This window comes from Polypterus senegalus, chromosome 9 (assembly GCF_016835505.1).
Source record: "Polypterus senegalus isolate Bchr_013 chromosome 9, ASM1683550v1, whole genome shotgun sequence".
NCBI classification, from domain to species: domain Eukaryota; kingdom Metazoa; phylum Chordata; class Cladistia; order Polypteriformes; family Polypteridae; genus Polypterus; species Polypterus senegalus.
In genome coordinates this window covers 35,406,426-35,423,089 of record NC_053162.1, presented here as the reverse complement: position 1 = coordinate 35,423,089, position 16,664 = coordinate 35,406,426, and the positions used below count along the sequence as shown (strand labels likewise).

General features: G+C 35.0%; 1 protein-coding gene across 3 annotated transcripts in view; it reads left to right on the top strand.

Moving 5' to 3' along the window:
* rpgrip1l (RPGRIP1 like) overlaps window positions 1-16,664 on the top strand; it is a 191,837-nt gene that overhangs the window by 91,562 nt on the left and 83,611 nt on the right. For all 3 annotated transcript variants that reach the window (XM_039762916.1, XM_039762918.1, XM_039762917.1), the window contains 2 exons: window positions 3,166-3,345; window positions 14,715-14,832. In XM_039762916.1, the coding sequence (XP_039618850.1) occupies window positions 3,166-3,345; window positions 14,715-14,832 (298 nt within the window). The remainder of the gene's footprint in view (window positions 1-3,165; window positions 3,346-14,714; window positions 14,833-16,664) is intronic.

Genomic DNA, 16,664 nt, shown 5'->3' with positions numbered 1-16,664 from the left:
CACTCAAGCACAATATGCGCAAAGCATACAATTATTCAACTTAAAATTATATATCGAGCACATCTGTCTCGCTTAAAACTGTCCAAAATGTTTCCAGGGCAAGATCCAACCTGCGAACGCTGCAATCAAGTTCCAGCCTCATTGGGTCGCATGTTTTGGGCTTGCACTAAATTAACACCATTCTGGACAAAACTTTTTAAGTGCCTTTCAGTTACCTTATCCAAAGATTTTGACCATACATTGTTGTTCTCTCTCTTGTTAAATGTACCCTAGCCTGGAGGAATCTATTAATTTTTTACATTTAAGATTTCTCACTTAAAGATTTACCAATGTTGTTTCTTGTGCTAGTGTGTGAATATAACACCGGGAACTCCAGTTTCTGTATTACATCTTGCCTGAAGAAGGGGCCCGAGTTGCCTTGAAAGCTTGCATATTGTAATCTTTTTAGTTAGCTAATAAAAGTGTCATTTTGCTTGACTTTTATCTACATTCATAATGGCTAACACGGTACAACTAGTCCTAAGTGCCTTTCAGACAGCCTTGGTGTCACAATCCCTCGTAACTCATTAACAGCTGTGTTTGGTGTTCTTCCAGATGGGCTTAAAGCAGACAAGCACAAACAAACTGTGATTGCCTTCACTTCACTATTGGCATGCAGACTTATTTTGCTAAACTGGAAGAATCCTAACTCTTCTCTTTTAAGTCAGTGGGTAACTGATGTTTTATACTATTTGAAATTGGAAAAAAATTAAATTCTCAGTTAGAGGATCTGTGCAGAACTTTTTCAAAACCTGGCAGGATAGAATCAATAATATTTTAGAATAAGCTCTTAAAGCACTGAGTAAATAGATTCTCTTACCATTTTTTTTTTATCCACCTATTAAAGTCATCAATTTATGTATTTTGACCAGCTTTAAGTTTTACTCCGTTGGCCATGCTCTCTTTCTCAGGGGTGGGGATTGGGTTGATTTGTTTTCAATCCTATTTTTTGTAAAAATTGATCTATCTGTATGAAGTGATTACAATACAATAAATAAATAATTAACATAAGCATGCTATAGGGCACAGAATGTATGGAATTTATTTTTGCTAGTAACATATTTCATTATTACGACAAAAATTAATTATGCTAAACCTGAAGATGCTGTATAAAGGAACCTAACTCTATAGTCAGTTCAACAGTGTATTTAAATAACATGAGTTAAATAAATTTTCCTATTTGTCTTTTTAAATACTGAAAATAAGTAACTGTATACATAATATAAACATCTTAAAAATGATATTTCAGCTTAACGCTGAATCTCAAATTGCTTTCCAATTTTGTTAAATCACAAAACGATAAAATAGTATGCAGTTAATTACTCTGGTTTGATTTTTAAATTTATTTTAGGTTGAATTTTAGTAGATAACCTGGGAAGCATATGATTTGTAGTGAGCTATTTATTTTGCTGGAAACCGTCATTTGGAGGTGAATATCTGAGTACTAAAGTGTCTTTAGGCATGTTGATGGATAAGAAGCAAGCCTGTGTGTACAGTTAATCATTTAATAAATTTGTTTTCTTTTTTTAATATTTTTCAGTCATGCAAGTATCTACAAATACATTATATCTGTACCAAAACCATCAGAATGTTTAGTTATACAATAATATACATTTCTGACCATATTGACCACCTACCGTGTGAGGAATCCTGCCCTGAGCTTACCTTACCATTCTGACAGAAGAGGCTATGATTGGCTGTAGCAGTGTAGCTATATTAAGCAGGGCTGTGGAGTCGGTAGTCAGTTTCTAAATCTTCCGACTCCGACTCCTCTGTATGTATATACTATGCTAATGTATTTTCTACATCCGTTGAAGGACAGGAAGGCAACATACATGTCATTTCACCACAGAACTACTGGCTAGTAAGCCAACACTCTACTATAATGCCAGATTAAAGACAAACACAATTGATTGGCGGCCGCAGATTGCGGGTGTCCACATGGACGGGCAGATCCAGCTTGCCGAAAATCTCGACCACCGCCCCCATCCAATGTAATGTGATGCCTCTGTCTGCTGCAGTGGCTGTCTCCTCTGTCAGCCAGCCGGAAGTTTAGTGCATTGTGTCACTCACCGGCCAGCTGATCAGCAGAACGAGCCTCTGCTGGAGACAGGTAGGGAGATCTGTGTTCTCGGCTCCTTCGGCCCCCTTCACTAGCGCATAGCGAAGGGGAGCCGACGGAGCTGAGAACACACCAGATGATTTTTCAGGCGTTTGACGCGTGATGACTCGTTGAACGGCCGAAAAATCGGCAGTGCATCTGTAAATGTATGGGGGGCTTTAGGCTAGGTTCACAGTTCCCCGTAACAGTGGAACACGACACAATGGAAAGTGGTGCCGCACCTTACCTGTGCATTACATCCCATATAGTGACGCATACAGTCAATGAAAAGCATGCTTCATGGTTACTTGACATGTTCGTTTTGTGGTAACATTATGCACTGCATGCATTGGGCTTTATTCTTACAGCAGAGAAGTAGTTCATTATGACTGTTTGTGAAATGGGACATTTCAACTTACTTTTTTAATTCCCATTTAAATTTAGTAGGAGTCGGAGTCGGTTAACTTTTTGCCGACTCCGACTCCGACTCCAGGTACCCAAAATTGTCTCCGACTCCTCGACTCTGACTCCACAGCCCTGATATTAAGCATGTTGAGAAATGAATGAATTAAAAAAATGAAAATGTTTTTATTAGGTATGGTGCATTCGTTGACCAGCAATATACTTTCTACTTTTTCAAGTGCATGTGGCAAGAGGCTGTGTGGTGCCCCTTTGGCAATGCAAATACAATATATCTTTTCAACTACCAGTTGCATGTTTAATGTGATGTAGTCCAGTGATCAGTTGTTAGCTTACTTCGCCAATAAGGGGAATGTAAGTAATCATCATTGTTAGACATGGAAAACTATTAAAATCCGGGCAGAAGCACCTGTGCAACTAGTAAGCCAACCTCGAGCTCCTATGGGCAGCATTTCCGCTATCTGGACAAACTAACTGTAGTCTGACAAAAAAGGATTCAATATACACTTCTATAGTAGGTATCATTTCTGTGGTCTCATGTAACTGCTACATAAAAAATGTAGAAATTCAGTGGCGTAAAAAAAGATATACCGTTTATATTTCAGGCACGTAAAAGTCAGAAGAATCAGGATCTTGACTTTTTGAAGAAAGTGGATGATGAGAAGAAGCAGGATACTGAGCAAACTGTACGGCAGCTGCAAGCAGCACATGCAGAAACTGTCCAAGAACTAGAAAAGACACGTAACATGTTGATCATGCAGCATAAGATTAACAAGGACTATCAGGTAACAAACATATATTGATAGCATGTTATCTATTTTTGTGTAATGACTGTATAGTGTGAAACATTTATTAAGTCAAAATCAATTATTGCATATATAGAGTAAGACGGCTCTTTCAAATTGACATGACTTTACTTGAATTGACTAGTGCTTTACACCCTTTTTTTAGTAACACTGATTTTTGCACCTTTGTTTTCCTTCCATAACAGAAAACAAGACCTTAATTTAACTGTACCCTTGTTTCTGTCCCTTTTTGTTTTCAAAATTAGTTATATTGCTTCCTCTAAAAACAACACCAGCAGACATTTTCAATTGAATTTAAAAGCTATCTTTAGCTTAATGTTATAAGATTTTAAACAATGAAAATAAATGTAAGTGTTAATGAGGGGATTAAAACAAAATTGAGAAAACATAGATGTTTTATTATTGGACTGGATGTTTATGTGTATGATATTGATAATGATTTTTTACACAGACTATAGTGTTATTGCCCACACTGATAATAAGCTTTGCTCAGTTAGGTTCCAGAAAAAAAAGTTAATTTGCTTTCAATTTACAGACTAGGGCCTCCCTAAATATCAACTATAAGATTACCTAGGTCAGAGGTGGCGAACGCCAGGCCTCAAGTGCCACAGTGGCTGCAGGTTTTCATTCTTACCATCTTCTTAATTAATGACCAGTTTTTGCTGCTGATTACTTCTTTTAATTAACTTAACTCAGGCCCCATGGTTGTTTCTTTTTCTTTAATTAGCAGCCAAACAATAATGAGACACAAAATAAGCCATCACATGACCAGCTCCCCTGTGCCCATTACACAATATCTGAAATTAAAGAGAGGTGGTGGTCTTGTTAAGGCTGATCTCTCAGGTCACCAAAACATTTTGACGGTGCTCTTAGAAAGAACAGAAAAACAACAGTTTTCGAGAGCAGCAACAAGCCATGGAATTAAATAACGGGTTTAATTAACAGAAAGAATTGGGTTCTCATTAAGAAATAATTGGAGTGAAATTGGTTGGAGTCTGATGCCCCAGTTTAGCTCGTCATCTGTTAGCTCGTTTCACATGTCATTTCTGCTTGGCTGTCATTTAATGAAGAAATGAATCAATTCATAGGGCTGAACTCTTCTAACAGGGCTATTAAAATGATGGGAAAAAAGTTAATTAGCAGTGAAAACTGGCCACTGATTAGGAAGAGGGTTTGAATGAAAACCTGTAGCCACTGCGGCACTCCAGGCCTGGAGTTCGCCACCCCTGACCTAGGTGATGAGGGTCCATTGTAATGAAAAATGTCAAAATATCCTCCCTGTCTTACACAATGTTGTGCCAGTGCATTTGGTAGTATTACTGTATGTTTAAAATGAAAGATAGATAGCAACCTATAAAACATCAGTTGGTAGGCACTTCCAGGAAGTAAATGAAAAAAATAAAATCATGTTGTAAAAAGGACACACTCTGACAGTGGAATAATTTAATATCTTGAATGAGCCAAAAATAACTTGCTAAGTTTCTCCTGCACATTTAAATATTAGTTGGGGTATGAAGATGCAGGAGAACCAACAGCCACAAGAGGGAACTCTAGGTGTATTGTCTTTATGGGCTTTTGCACAGAATATATGGTCTTGGAAGTAGGTCCTGGGTTTAAGCCAGAAGTGGTCTCAGGTTGGGGATATCCTTTTTTCTCTCTTTCCTGTAGTCAACTGTAGTCAAATGCAAGGACTCAACTGGTGGGAGGAAGGATGACTAGAATGAAAGAAAGAAATAGAAATTGAGAGAAAAGAAAGAAATATGTATTTGGGATATAAGAGGAGTTTTTACTTTGAAGTAGTACGTCAAGGCTAGAAAGTATACTAGCCAACCTTGTCTGGTATAGGAGAGATCCTGTGTAGACAGAATCAGAAGGGTAACACATTATTTGTTTGCCTTATTAATTTGTGCTTAGTGTTTAATTCTTTTGTTATCCCTCCACTGTGTGCTTAATTTTATAATAAACATACTTTTTTTATACTCCTTTGGCATCTTTAGTGCCATTTTGGCTTGGAGAGAGCTCCCACTGTTCACAATATCAATTACACTGTGTTTCATTTTTGATATTCAATTTTAAAAATTATGTTGAAACTTTAATGATTTTCATGCAGCTATTTTTCATTAGGTCCATGCAACATGTTAAGTGATTTCTTATGAAACAATGGTACTTAAAGCGAAATGGTATTCTTACTTAGGATAGTAATGTGTAGCTGGTATGAGCCAGAAGAACACTATGCAATCTGCTTTCTCTGACTTGCCAAACAATAAATAAATTTGCAATTTAATGAAGCATATTTAACATTTAATACAGGTTTTTTGTACATTTAAATGAGGTAAACCATTTCTGCAATAATTACCACACTTGTGGGTCTCTTTTCCTATTAAAATATTTCTGCAGTGAACATCCAGCAGTGCATTAATTAGGAGCCCAAATATCATAATGTATTTCAAAATAGAATGTGTGTCATGCTTTATATTCTGGGGAATGCTGGAGACTAGTTAAATACTAACTGTTTTTGAATAAATAATAATCCATTACGAACAAAAAATGAAAAAATGAATTTTGCTCAGTTCATCTGGCACTGATTAATACTTTATGGCATATAATTAAACTTGCTGAATATTTGAACTGAACATGGCCTATGCATATCACTATTTGTTCACTTAACACATTCCCTTTCATTGGAAAAACAATCTCTTTAAAAGGGAATTTCTTGAAATTACTTCCATATGTCTTCTGTAGAAAACGTATGGCTGGTGTAAGGTGACAGAAGATAACAGGCATGCTGCATATTAGAGTAAAACAAGCTGTATAATGCTTTTCAGCATTAATATTTTACCTTCATGTAATGTTCAGATGTACAGATTAAAGTAATACTCCTCCCAAAAACATTTTTATATGTTAACCTACCCCCTGAAGTTTGTAGTGATGGCCAAGAAAAATATTGTAATCTTATCTTTTCATGCCAAATGAGAGAAAAAAGTTTGTGATATAATAACCCCCAGTGGTGACCCATGCTGCACAAAGGTAAATAATGTTGAAGACATCCATTGAAAAAAGAAAACACTTTTCATGATACTGTTGTGGCATAATCCATATTTCCTTTATCCAGTCTTACACTCAAAATGTGCCAAAAACATGATTTTTTTCCTAAAATAATATTAATAGTCACTTCTGGTAAGGGCAGTGTTAATTTTTGTTTTTTGTAAATTATGATTAGTGATAATTATTGATAAGCATAACAACTTGTGCAAAATTGAGTTTACCTAAATTTTCATGAAAATCTGTAGTGAGAAGTCAGGCCTCTTCTTCAGTTGCCTTGAAAGCTTGTAATCTTTTTAGTTTGCCAATAAAAGGTGTAATTTTGCTTGATTTCTCACTACATCCTTAATGGATAACATGGTACAACACCCTGGTACTACATGAAAATTTGCAAAACAAATACCACAAGTAAAATTCACATCATTAGCACATATGTTTTCATTTCATCTGCCACCTTTTACTCCATTTGCAAAACCATGGCAAAATGTATTCTGGTAGAGAACTTAGAATGGACGGCATAGGTAGGAAGCATTACCTGCAAACACTTCAGGGACTGTTCTCCACTACAAAACTCCTGTTAGCTTGCATATATGCTTGGACTGGATTGATTATGGAGTTGAGGAAAGTCAGCACAGATAATGTTGCCTGTGTCACCAAGTGATCAGTAAGAGACAGAAATGGCATCATGAGTATGCAGGCAGGCAGCGAACAAGAAGGATGAGAGTACTTGGAAGGAGCCTTTGAAGATTAATGTAGTGTTGTTGATTGATTAACAAGTAAGAATTGTGGGAGCCATTTTAAAAAAAAACTATTTTTATAAGAAACCAAATGCTTTTAGACACCTTGAATTAAGGTGCTTAGTGTGTAGGTCATCGAAATGGTGTTTGAAATGGGAACATTTTCTTTCAAAGCCCTTCATTGTTTTGCTATTTACAAATACCCATTCTCACATATGTTTGGTGAACCACATAGGCTTTCCTTAATGACACACTAATAAAAAATATAAAAAAGGAAAAAAAAATTTCTGGATTGATTGCCTTTCTCTTCAATACTGGCGTTTGTGGTTACATAGACATGTGTTTCCTCCACTGACTGTTTTAGTTGGCATTATAGATATCAAGTAAATCCAGCTAGCATAGATCAGCTCTTTTATCAGCTTGAGAGTATATTTACTTATTTTAGCATCTTGAAATTAAAAAACAAGGATTAAATGCTTGATCAATTGCTTGACACACTAGTGGTAAGGTATTACAGCCATCTGTAGTCTTATACTAGCATAAACGTTTAATGCATTTATCATTGACAGTATTGTTCCAATAGTAAAGATATGTTTATGTACTTAATTATCAAAATATCAAATTAAATTGTACCAGCCTATCCTTCCAGTAAGTTGTCATAACAACTGCCAAAAGTGGCTTTAATAGGGCTTGCGCTGGTTCCATATTAAACCAGCTTAAACCACAATGCAAATACTTATAAACCGAATGAACTACTATGGTATGCCTTGTTTCATTTTGATTCATTTAGTGTCAGGGATATTAAACTGACAAATGGAAGATTTAGATGGGGTTCTTTATTTACACTCACCCTTTTGACATCTGTTTGGTAACATTTGTGAGGAGCAGGTGTATTGTCATTTCAATCAACATACAAAAAAATGCAACTACAGATTTTTCATGAATTATTGTGGACGGAGCATATCCATGACTAATATGTATGGCCAGCAACTTAAAAACCGTGTCTTAAGCAGACTTCCTAATTATAAACAGCATTATTTTGCTCATTTACTCTCCTAGCTGTCAATAGAGAAAATGAGGTTTTATTTTATGTATTTATTTTTTTTTTATCTTTGCTTTTTTTTGTTTGTTTTTTGTAAACATCACCATTAGGTGTATGCTTAAAAAAGGTAATATTTTATGAAATGCCAGCTGCACCAGTTGTTTATACTTCTAAAAAGCCAAGCTGGATGCATCTAGTCAAATAGTATACGTTCTTGTTCTGCTTGACAGATTTTTGAGTCTTGAATGATGATGAACATATTGACTTTTACATTTCTCCAGGCAACTGTTGCTTGTGTGTACACATAGAACTTGTGTCTACTGTATTGCAAAGTAGAGAGTGATTCCCATTTAGAGACCATTCATCAGCTTTTCTATTATTTGCCTCATGTATCCTCAAATTTGTGTTGCTTTATGCAGCTAAGTACTCTTATTAATGATTCACAATAGTCTCAAGAGCATGTGACTGCAGCTTAAGTTACTATTATATAGTTATCTCCTTTGCATGGTGTTTACGCTACATATTATGTTTATTTTTTGTTTTTTCTTTATTTTTTTGTTCTTACCACTTTGACTGAATTTTAGAGGACTGAGCACTCTATTCCCCTTTCTTGTTGAGCTTCCTAATATCATTCTTACTACTACTTTTTCTATTTTTAAATATTCATGCTAACACTAAGATATACCTCTTTAATAATTACCATTGAAACAGATTACTAAGATATGTCGTGATGTAATGCAGCTATAAATAACTTGAATAATATAACTTTCTGTTGGTAGTAGACTTCTTTATGCTTTCAAAATATATACACAGATCATAGCTTTTATTGTATTACCACCTATACTTATTTATAGGTATACACACAGTATTTACAAGTATTTATTTTTATTTGGACACTAAACATTATAACAAAACACATGTCAATAAGATAAATAAAAATAACATGATTGAAGAACAGGTAATTCAAGTTTATTGTCATGGGCATGAAATAAATATTGTACACAGTACAATAAAATTCTTACTTGCATGTCTCCTATTGACAGTTTACAATAATACAGTACTGGGAAAAGATACACACACAAAAAAGTATACATAATGTGCAACATATATACATTTATATATAATATACTAGGGGGCTTTGCCCCCTGCTCACTTTGCACGCCAACCCATCTGGCCTACATTTTCACTAAACAACAAATCTTTTAATTCTCGCCGATACACCTCTTCATTGGGAATAAACACTACTTTTCCCTGATGGCAACACGAATTAGACGATCTACAAGTCTCCGACTTAAAGTTTAAATTGGAACAATATATTCAATCTCTTTTCGCTGTTCCATTATTTCACTGAGTAATAATTTCCTTTTGTTTGATGTAATGTGATCTTTACTATCATTTTTTTGAGACTTTCGAATTTTAGTACTTTCATTATCTCTAACCTGCTCTGCATGTGTATCGCACCAACATTTTTGAATTCTTTACAACGTTCTACTTTGTCATCTACTCTTTGTCTTTTATCTCTGGCCCCGAACGTGGTTAAATCTCTTGGCACAAAGTTTCGTCTCACGGGACATGAAGGTGTCTGTCTGAAAAAGTCATGTCTCATCTCAGGCTAAAAAGTCTTGTCTTGTCCCAGGATTTTTGCAATTATTTTTTAATATTCTTTATATATTAACTGTTTTGTTACTGTATTTTTTTCTTAAGATTGATTGTTTAGCAACCTTACAATTATGTAAACAGGATATGTTCATGGATCCACTGGTCTGAGTGTTAATGGTCCTTTTTCAGAAAGGATTGAGAAAAATAGCTGTTCAAGATAGCTGAGCGTCTTTATTATTACTTTTCACTTTCTAATGCAGTGAATGTTGCATATGTCTTGAACAGAAGGCAGCTGAGTATTGGTAATATTCTGTGCCACCCTTATCAGTGGGTAAAGTAAAAAAAGACACAAGCCCATCATGTTTACTTCTATTCTTTGAGTCAGATTTAACAATATTCCCTTAAGACTGTATTAGTTTTCTTTTAGATCATGTTTGCAACTTTGTCTATTTTGATTTCTTCAATTTTCCACTTTCCTGGTGATAAATAGTTGTCATATTTCAGAAATTGCTATGTCCATAAGTTGCTTCTAGGTAAAAGTGAGATTAGGTTAAATTTAAATAACCTGAATTACATTTTCTTTCCTTTAACTTTCTGAGTCATCCTCTAGTTCCTGAATGAGGCATTTGTAATACTATGTTTTAATGCAGTATGTAAAGGTGATTTTAATTAAGTAATAATTCTTAAGTGTAAAATTTATGAGTCAATAAATGGCTACTGGCATCTCTATAAACATGATAGCAAAATGTGTGCCATTTGTTCAACTCAATAAACAGCAGGTTACCTGGCTAATGCACACAGTTCAATGTACTATGACTAAAACCTGATAGTGAAATTACCCTAAAAAGTTCACCTATGTTCTAATAGACTTACCTAACTATTTATTCTGAATCTAAACCATTTTATGTTTGCTAAATGATTACATTACTTAATTTTGTTAAGCAATTAATATACTAATGTGAGTAAATGATAGGAAGAAAATGGTATACACCGATTAATATTTTTCCTATCTTCCCCAGTCATAATAGGATTTTATCACTTAAACACCTGATTCTCCCTGACACATTTTCTTGTGATCTCTATTCCATCAGTTTTTGTATTTCAAGTATAATGTATTTCAATGTTTATGTAAATTTTGACATTCAATCAAATTCTACTTTGAACTTTAATCCCATAGATAACAGACAGGTTTCTACTAGTAATATTACATTTATTAAGTAGGCGGTGTGACTAATTCATGTGTAATTTTCCCTGCAGAGATAGATCTTTTGCCTGGAGTTTGTACTGTTCCTTCCAATATCTGTTGTGTACTCCCTGATGATCCTTCAGCTCTTTATTTGTGTTGTCCATTTGGACCATTTTAGTCACCATTAGAAATGTGTCTCCCTTTTACATTAGTGAAAGATGTACTTCTGATTAACATCACATAGAGTTTATTCAGTTATTGTTATTTTCTTGTCAGCGGTGTGAGTTCTTGTTAGTACAGCTAATAGTTTTCAAATTTACTTTCAATTTTCACAACAAGAATTGTAAAATGTTACATCTATTGATATTTTCCAGACAGTGTTCTTATTATGAATTAGTAATACAACATTCTTTTTGGAAAAAGAATATGTTTGTCGCACAACAAAATGATGAATATCAGCAAAGTGTTTTATCTTTTAGAAGCATTTACTGACCTTAAGGTTCTGTAATTTTTGTCTATGCATTACCACTAAATGGAAAATCCAGTTCTCTAAAGCTGATCAGAAGAAACATCTGTGTCTTTGATATGCTCATAAAGTAGTTATAGCACCCCTCTGAAAAGAAAAAGTAGCCCTTGTGTGGCAAACGCCAGCTAATCCGTGAAACATTTGTTTTGTTGCCTGGATACTCATTATATAAAATGGGCAGTGCATTTAAAGAAAAAAAAAATGCTCAGTAAACAAAACGTAAAGAAAAAAAACTATAAAGGGGTAATTTTATGGTTATAGACCGTTAGTAATTTGGCTGTGCTGCTACATTATTAGACAAACTGAAGCAGGACAATTATATTCATTGTCACGGTTAAGTACACACATTGCTGTAAATAAGAAAGAAAGAAAAAACCAATTAGTGAAATGCCTTAAAGTGTAGATAACAAAGTCCTAAGAAGCAACATCTCTCTGCCAGCTGTGGAGAACTGTATCTACATTACAGAGTATTTACAGCTTTGTGAAAAATAAACTCTAAAGCATGTTGACATAAACCATGGACCTTTCTGATGTATTATTGCTTAATATTTCATTGCTTAAGACAACAGAGAAGTGTAGCCAACAGCTGCATTCCTAAAGTGACATTACCTACAGCTGCCCATCTATTAATTGAGACTACTTTGTCTTAAGCAAGACCAGTTTTGTCATGAAGTAAACTATTTAAAGAAAGCTGAAATGCAAGACAAGCATAGTGCTGATCTATTGTAGGTCTGTGTCAAGACCCTTTGTCACCACCTTTTAGTTTGAATTATTTTGTTGTAACCTCACTGTATGAATTGTTGTCAGTTGTAGGGATTGTCTGCTGTATATTTAGGATTTTAATTTGTAAGGGTATCTTTAAAAAATACATGTTGTAGGTTGGAGTAGGCACTTTTAAGTATTTACTTGCATTATAGAATAATTGACATTTGAGTGCATAGTACAAATCTAGGGGAAAAAAAATGACAAACTTTGGCTGAGATTTCAGTCATGATGAAATAAAGAAATCTGAAACAATATTAGGAAAAATTTAAACGGAACCAGACAAAACTGACAAACATTTTGACTTTTGCTGCCTTCTATGTGGTTTAAAGCCAAAAGTTCTCCCAGAAAAGCCAACATGTTTTTCAGTTTGATCTGGTTTCTGTTAGTTTTACTAATGTTTCCCATTTGTAGATGCGACTCTTATTTAGTTCATGAACTTTCACATCTGATGTGGTACTCCCTGGTATATTTTACTAGTGTATTCTCCAGATATCTAATTTACTAAGTAGAGAGACAGGAAAGTGTCTTTCCTAAGGCCAGAGACAGGTCAGACATTTTTATTGTGGTTATGGAATTTTGGTATGATTTTAAAAAATATTAATGCTGAAACATTAAAAATGTAAATCTGCAAAAGTACAGTTGTAGTGTATGAACATTGTTTTTATAGATTATACAGAGTTGAGATCATCCTTAGGCAACCCTGACTTTCAGGAAAAAATACATAATTAGCTACCAATAAAGAGTTTTTAATGTGATCTGTTATTTGCTCATCTCTCTATTATAAATAAAAATCTTGGGAGAGAGACTAGAAGGACGAGACGTGATCTTCACGGAAGACAATTTGACAGCCTGTGAGAGACACTTTAACGTCATGCGAGACAAGGCAATGAGAGATTTAAAACAAGTTCACTGACATCTAACCTATCAGTTGTTGGAATGCTTTTGGCAGACACATGTTATGTGCTTCCAGCTCTTAAAACAACAACAAGCAAAAAATGCAGCTCGCCAGCAGCAGGAACAAGCCAGCAGGTGATCCGACCGCTTCTCCTTATCGTGCATTCAGCCCCCCTTTGCACCGGGAGCAGCAGAGACGCAAAGTGGCAAAATGACAGCTGCTGTACAGGCTTTTAAATGATCATCATGCAGCACAACAAACACAACACGTAGCTCACCAGTAACAGCAGCCGAAATTAGCAGCTGATCCGACGGCATCTCCTTAGTATGCGTTCAGCCGACCCCCCTTCACAACACGAGCAGCATTATACGTCCTGCAAGAAAGAGATTTAACCACGCCCAGGGCCAGAAATAAAGGACAAATATTGTTTTTACAAAGGTTTTGAAGTAAAAGTGAAAATAATGCATATGTTTATCCGGTAAAACAAACCGGAGGTGAGCGAGCGAAGCAAGCAGGGGCGGAGCCCCCTAGTATTTTAATAAATATGGGTGGCCATGTATATATGGCCATGCTATCCTGGAAGCATGGAAAACAGCACTTCATCCCTGATTATTGAAAATCTTGTGTATTTCTGCTGCACCAAAACTGAGGATACAGGATTTAGTTATGGAGAAAGGACACAGAATCTTTTTTTAAACTTCATGGATTATAAGGAGAAAAAAGATTCTGTATATGAAGTTCAGTGAAGAAGCTTGGGGGAATTACTGCTCTTTATATATATTTAAAGAGAACAAGCCAAAAATACCAAAGCACAGGAAACAATAGTAATATAAAACCACTCATTTGTGAAGCTTTAAGCACAATAAAGAACCTGTCTAGCCTAACCATTTAACCAGTAAAATCTTATTTGTTCCAGCTGAAAGCAATTTTGAGTGAGATGTACAGTAAGTTCACAGAACATTAACATATGTAGCTCACTATATGCAGTGATACACATTTTTTCTTCCCCATCACAAACAATACACTTCCACTTATACAAATTTCAGTCTTCACTACCTTCTTCAAACAAACAGATTTATTGAATATGGTATCTATCTCAAAGCACCTTATAATTGCAAAATGGTGGTGCAGTTGTTTGCATACATTTTTTTACCATTGGAGGACAAGCACTTTAGGGGATTTGCTGGGATCACACATGCAGTTAGTAGTGGGGATTGCATTCACAAATTTGTGGGATTTTTTTCTCCAAAACTTAAGTCATTAGGTCGCATTGGTTACAAGTGTTAACTTCACTGTTTTATTAAGTTAGGAGTTACAAATTTATGTCAGGAAAAATGGATTTGCTTTGTACATTTAAATTGTAAATTAAATGTAGACCTACTGTCAGAAATGCAACTGAGCTTGCTTGGTATATGTCTGATTATTTGGATATTGTACCCCATCAATTTATCAAACTACTTTATGATGTAACTGCTTGACCTTAGTTTCCTTCTACAGTGTGTCTTACTGCCATATGCTCAACAAATGGAAGACACACTCATTTTGTTTATTTTTAGATTGAAGTTGAAGCAGTGACACGTAAGATGGAGGACTTTAAGCAAGACAATGAGCTGAAGCTTCAACAGTATGCCCAAATGCTTGACTTCAGAGCTGCCAAAATTAGAAAGCTGGAGGGTAAGTTTCATCTGCAAACTGTTAACTCGAGTTTACTATGACTTGAAGGACACAAGTTCTTGATAACAAGATCATTTCATTTAGATTCCTCTTTATCTTCTTCCTGAGTGACTGATTCCATTTGTTAGAAAGCAATCTTCAGACCACTATTGTGGAAAAATGAAATGAATAACATGGTTCTACTTAAAATTTAATTTAAAAAGTCAAGTGATGTTTTACATTTATGACATGTTATTTCATATGAAGTATAGCTTTGTCCCAGGAGATTTTATATTCATAGTTGATCAACAGATGTTAACATAAGGAGCATTTATCTTCTTCAGTTTACTGTTGTCTTTAAATAGAAAAGCTCACTCAAGGTATCTTAAGAATAAAATTAAAAATGTTAATATTAGGGCACAGTGGCTCGGTGGTTAATTGTAAACTCCTGGGTTTGAAATCCACCCAGGTCGTTATGTGATTATCGGTGTGGCTTTTAAACATACTTTCTGTGTCTGAATGGTGTTTTTCTCTGGACAAGCCAATCAAGGAATAGGGACCACCACCATCCTGAATTAGATAAAGATGTATTGAGGTGGACCTAGTCATGATTATTACTGCAGTCACAATTACGTGATGTGGGTGTAGAAAAGAACCATATAAAACCCTACCAGTTTATGTACTTTTAAGAGCAATAACAGTCACGATGTTGGTACAGTTCTTTGGAAGTCACCAGAGGGGCAGTACATCATGCAGGTGTGCTGAATACCCTGAAAGGTTCCAAATGGGCAACATCAAGGAAAGCAAAGTATTTTGACTTGAATGCAAATATGTTATTTGCCCTCAAAGTTCAATGACGGTAATTGTAGTTTAATGGATATGACAGAGGTGACCCTAGGATGTGTTTAAAGCCACCTCAAAACCAGTGAAAACTGTGCATTTTACAACTACTTTAATGAGTAATGTCAAGGGCATCAAGTGGTGATGTTGCCACTGTTTTTCACAGTGTTTCAAGTTACAGGAAGACTACATCCCTGTGCCATTTTTGCATAATTGATGAAATTCTGTAAAACAGAATTATGATGTTGGCAGATGTGAATTTATGGCACTCAAGTTGGCTTTAAGAGAATGGAGGAATCAACTGAAAGGTCCCATATTTCCTTTCACAGGAATAATAATCTAGTCAATCTAAAAACACCAACATAATGACATGCTTGATAGGTATGGTATACATTGTTTTTAGTTGATTCAGATTTATAATTGTACATTGAGCAGGAAAAAAATGCTGAATGTCTTGTCATATTCTGTTTGTTCATTTGGAACAACAGAAAGAACCAAGAACTAACATTCCAACAGAAATACTTGAATTCAGAAAAAATTTCTAATTTAAGGGCAAAAATGACTAAATTCAAAGAAACAAATTAAATTCTTCACCTGCCGAAGCTTCAAACAACGTTTAATTTTGTTTCTAATCAATCTGTTGATTATTTTTTTAAAGCAATTGTACATCAAAGCATTTCCAAAATCAATCAAATCTATCCACAGATAGTCTTGGTGATCCATTATTAAAAGTAAAAGATTATGGTAAAACATGTGAACAGTGTAATGAAGCTAAATCAGTAAATTATTTTCCAGCTTGTTTTCTACAACCATTATATGCCTCAGACAGACCATGAGAACATCTACATGTGTAAAAAATTGTAAGGGTTTTCTGTCTCTCACGCAAAAACTCCTGCACCCGTTAGCCTTGAAACTTAATCCTTGTTTCAATCGACAGCTTATGTTGTGACACACATTAACACAACCCATCATTTTGGCATCCAGCATACTTTGCTCCTAAGTTTTGGGTTTGA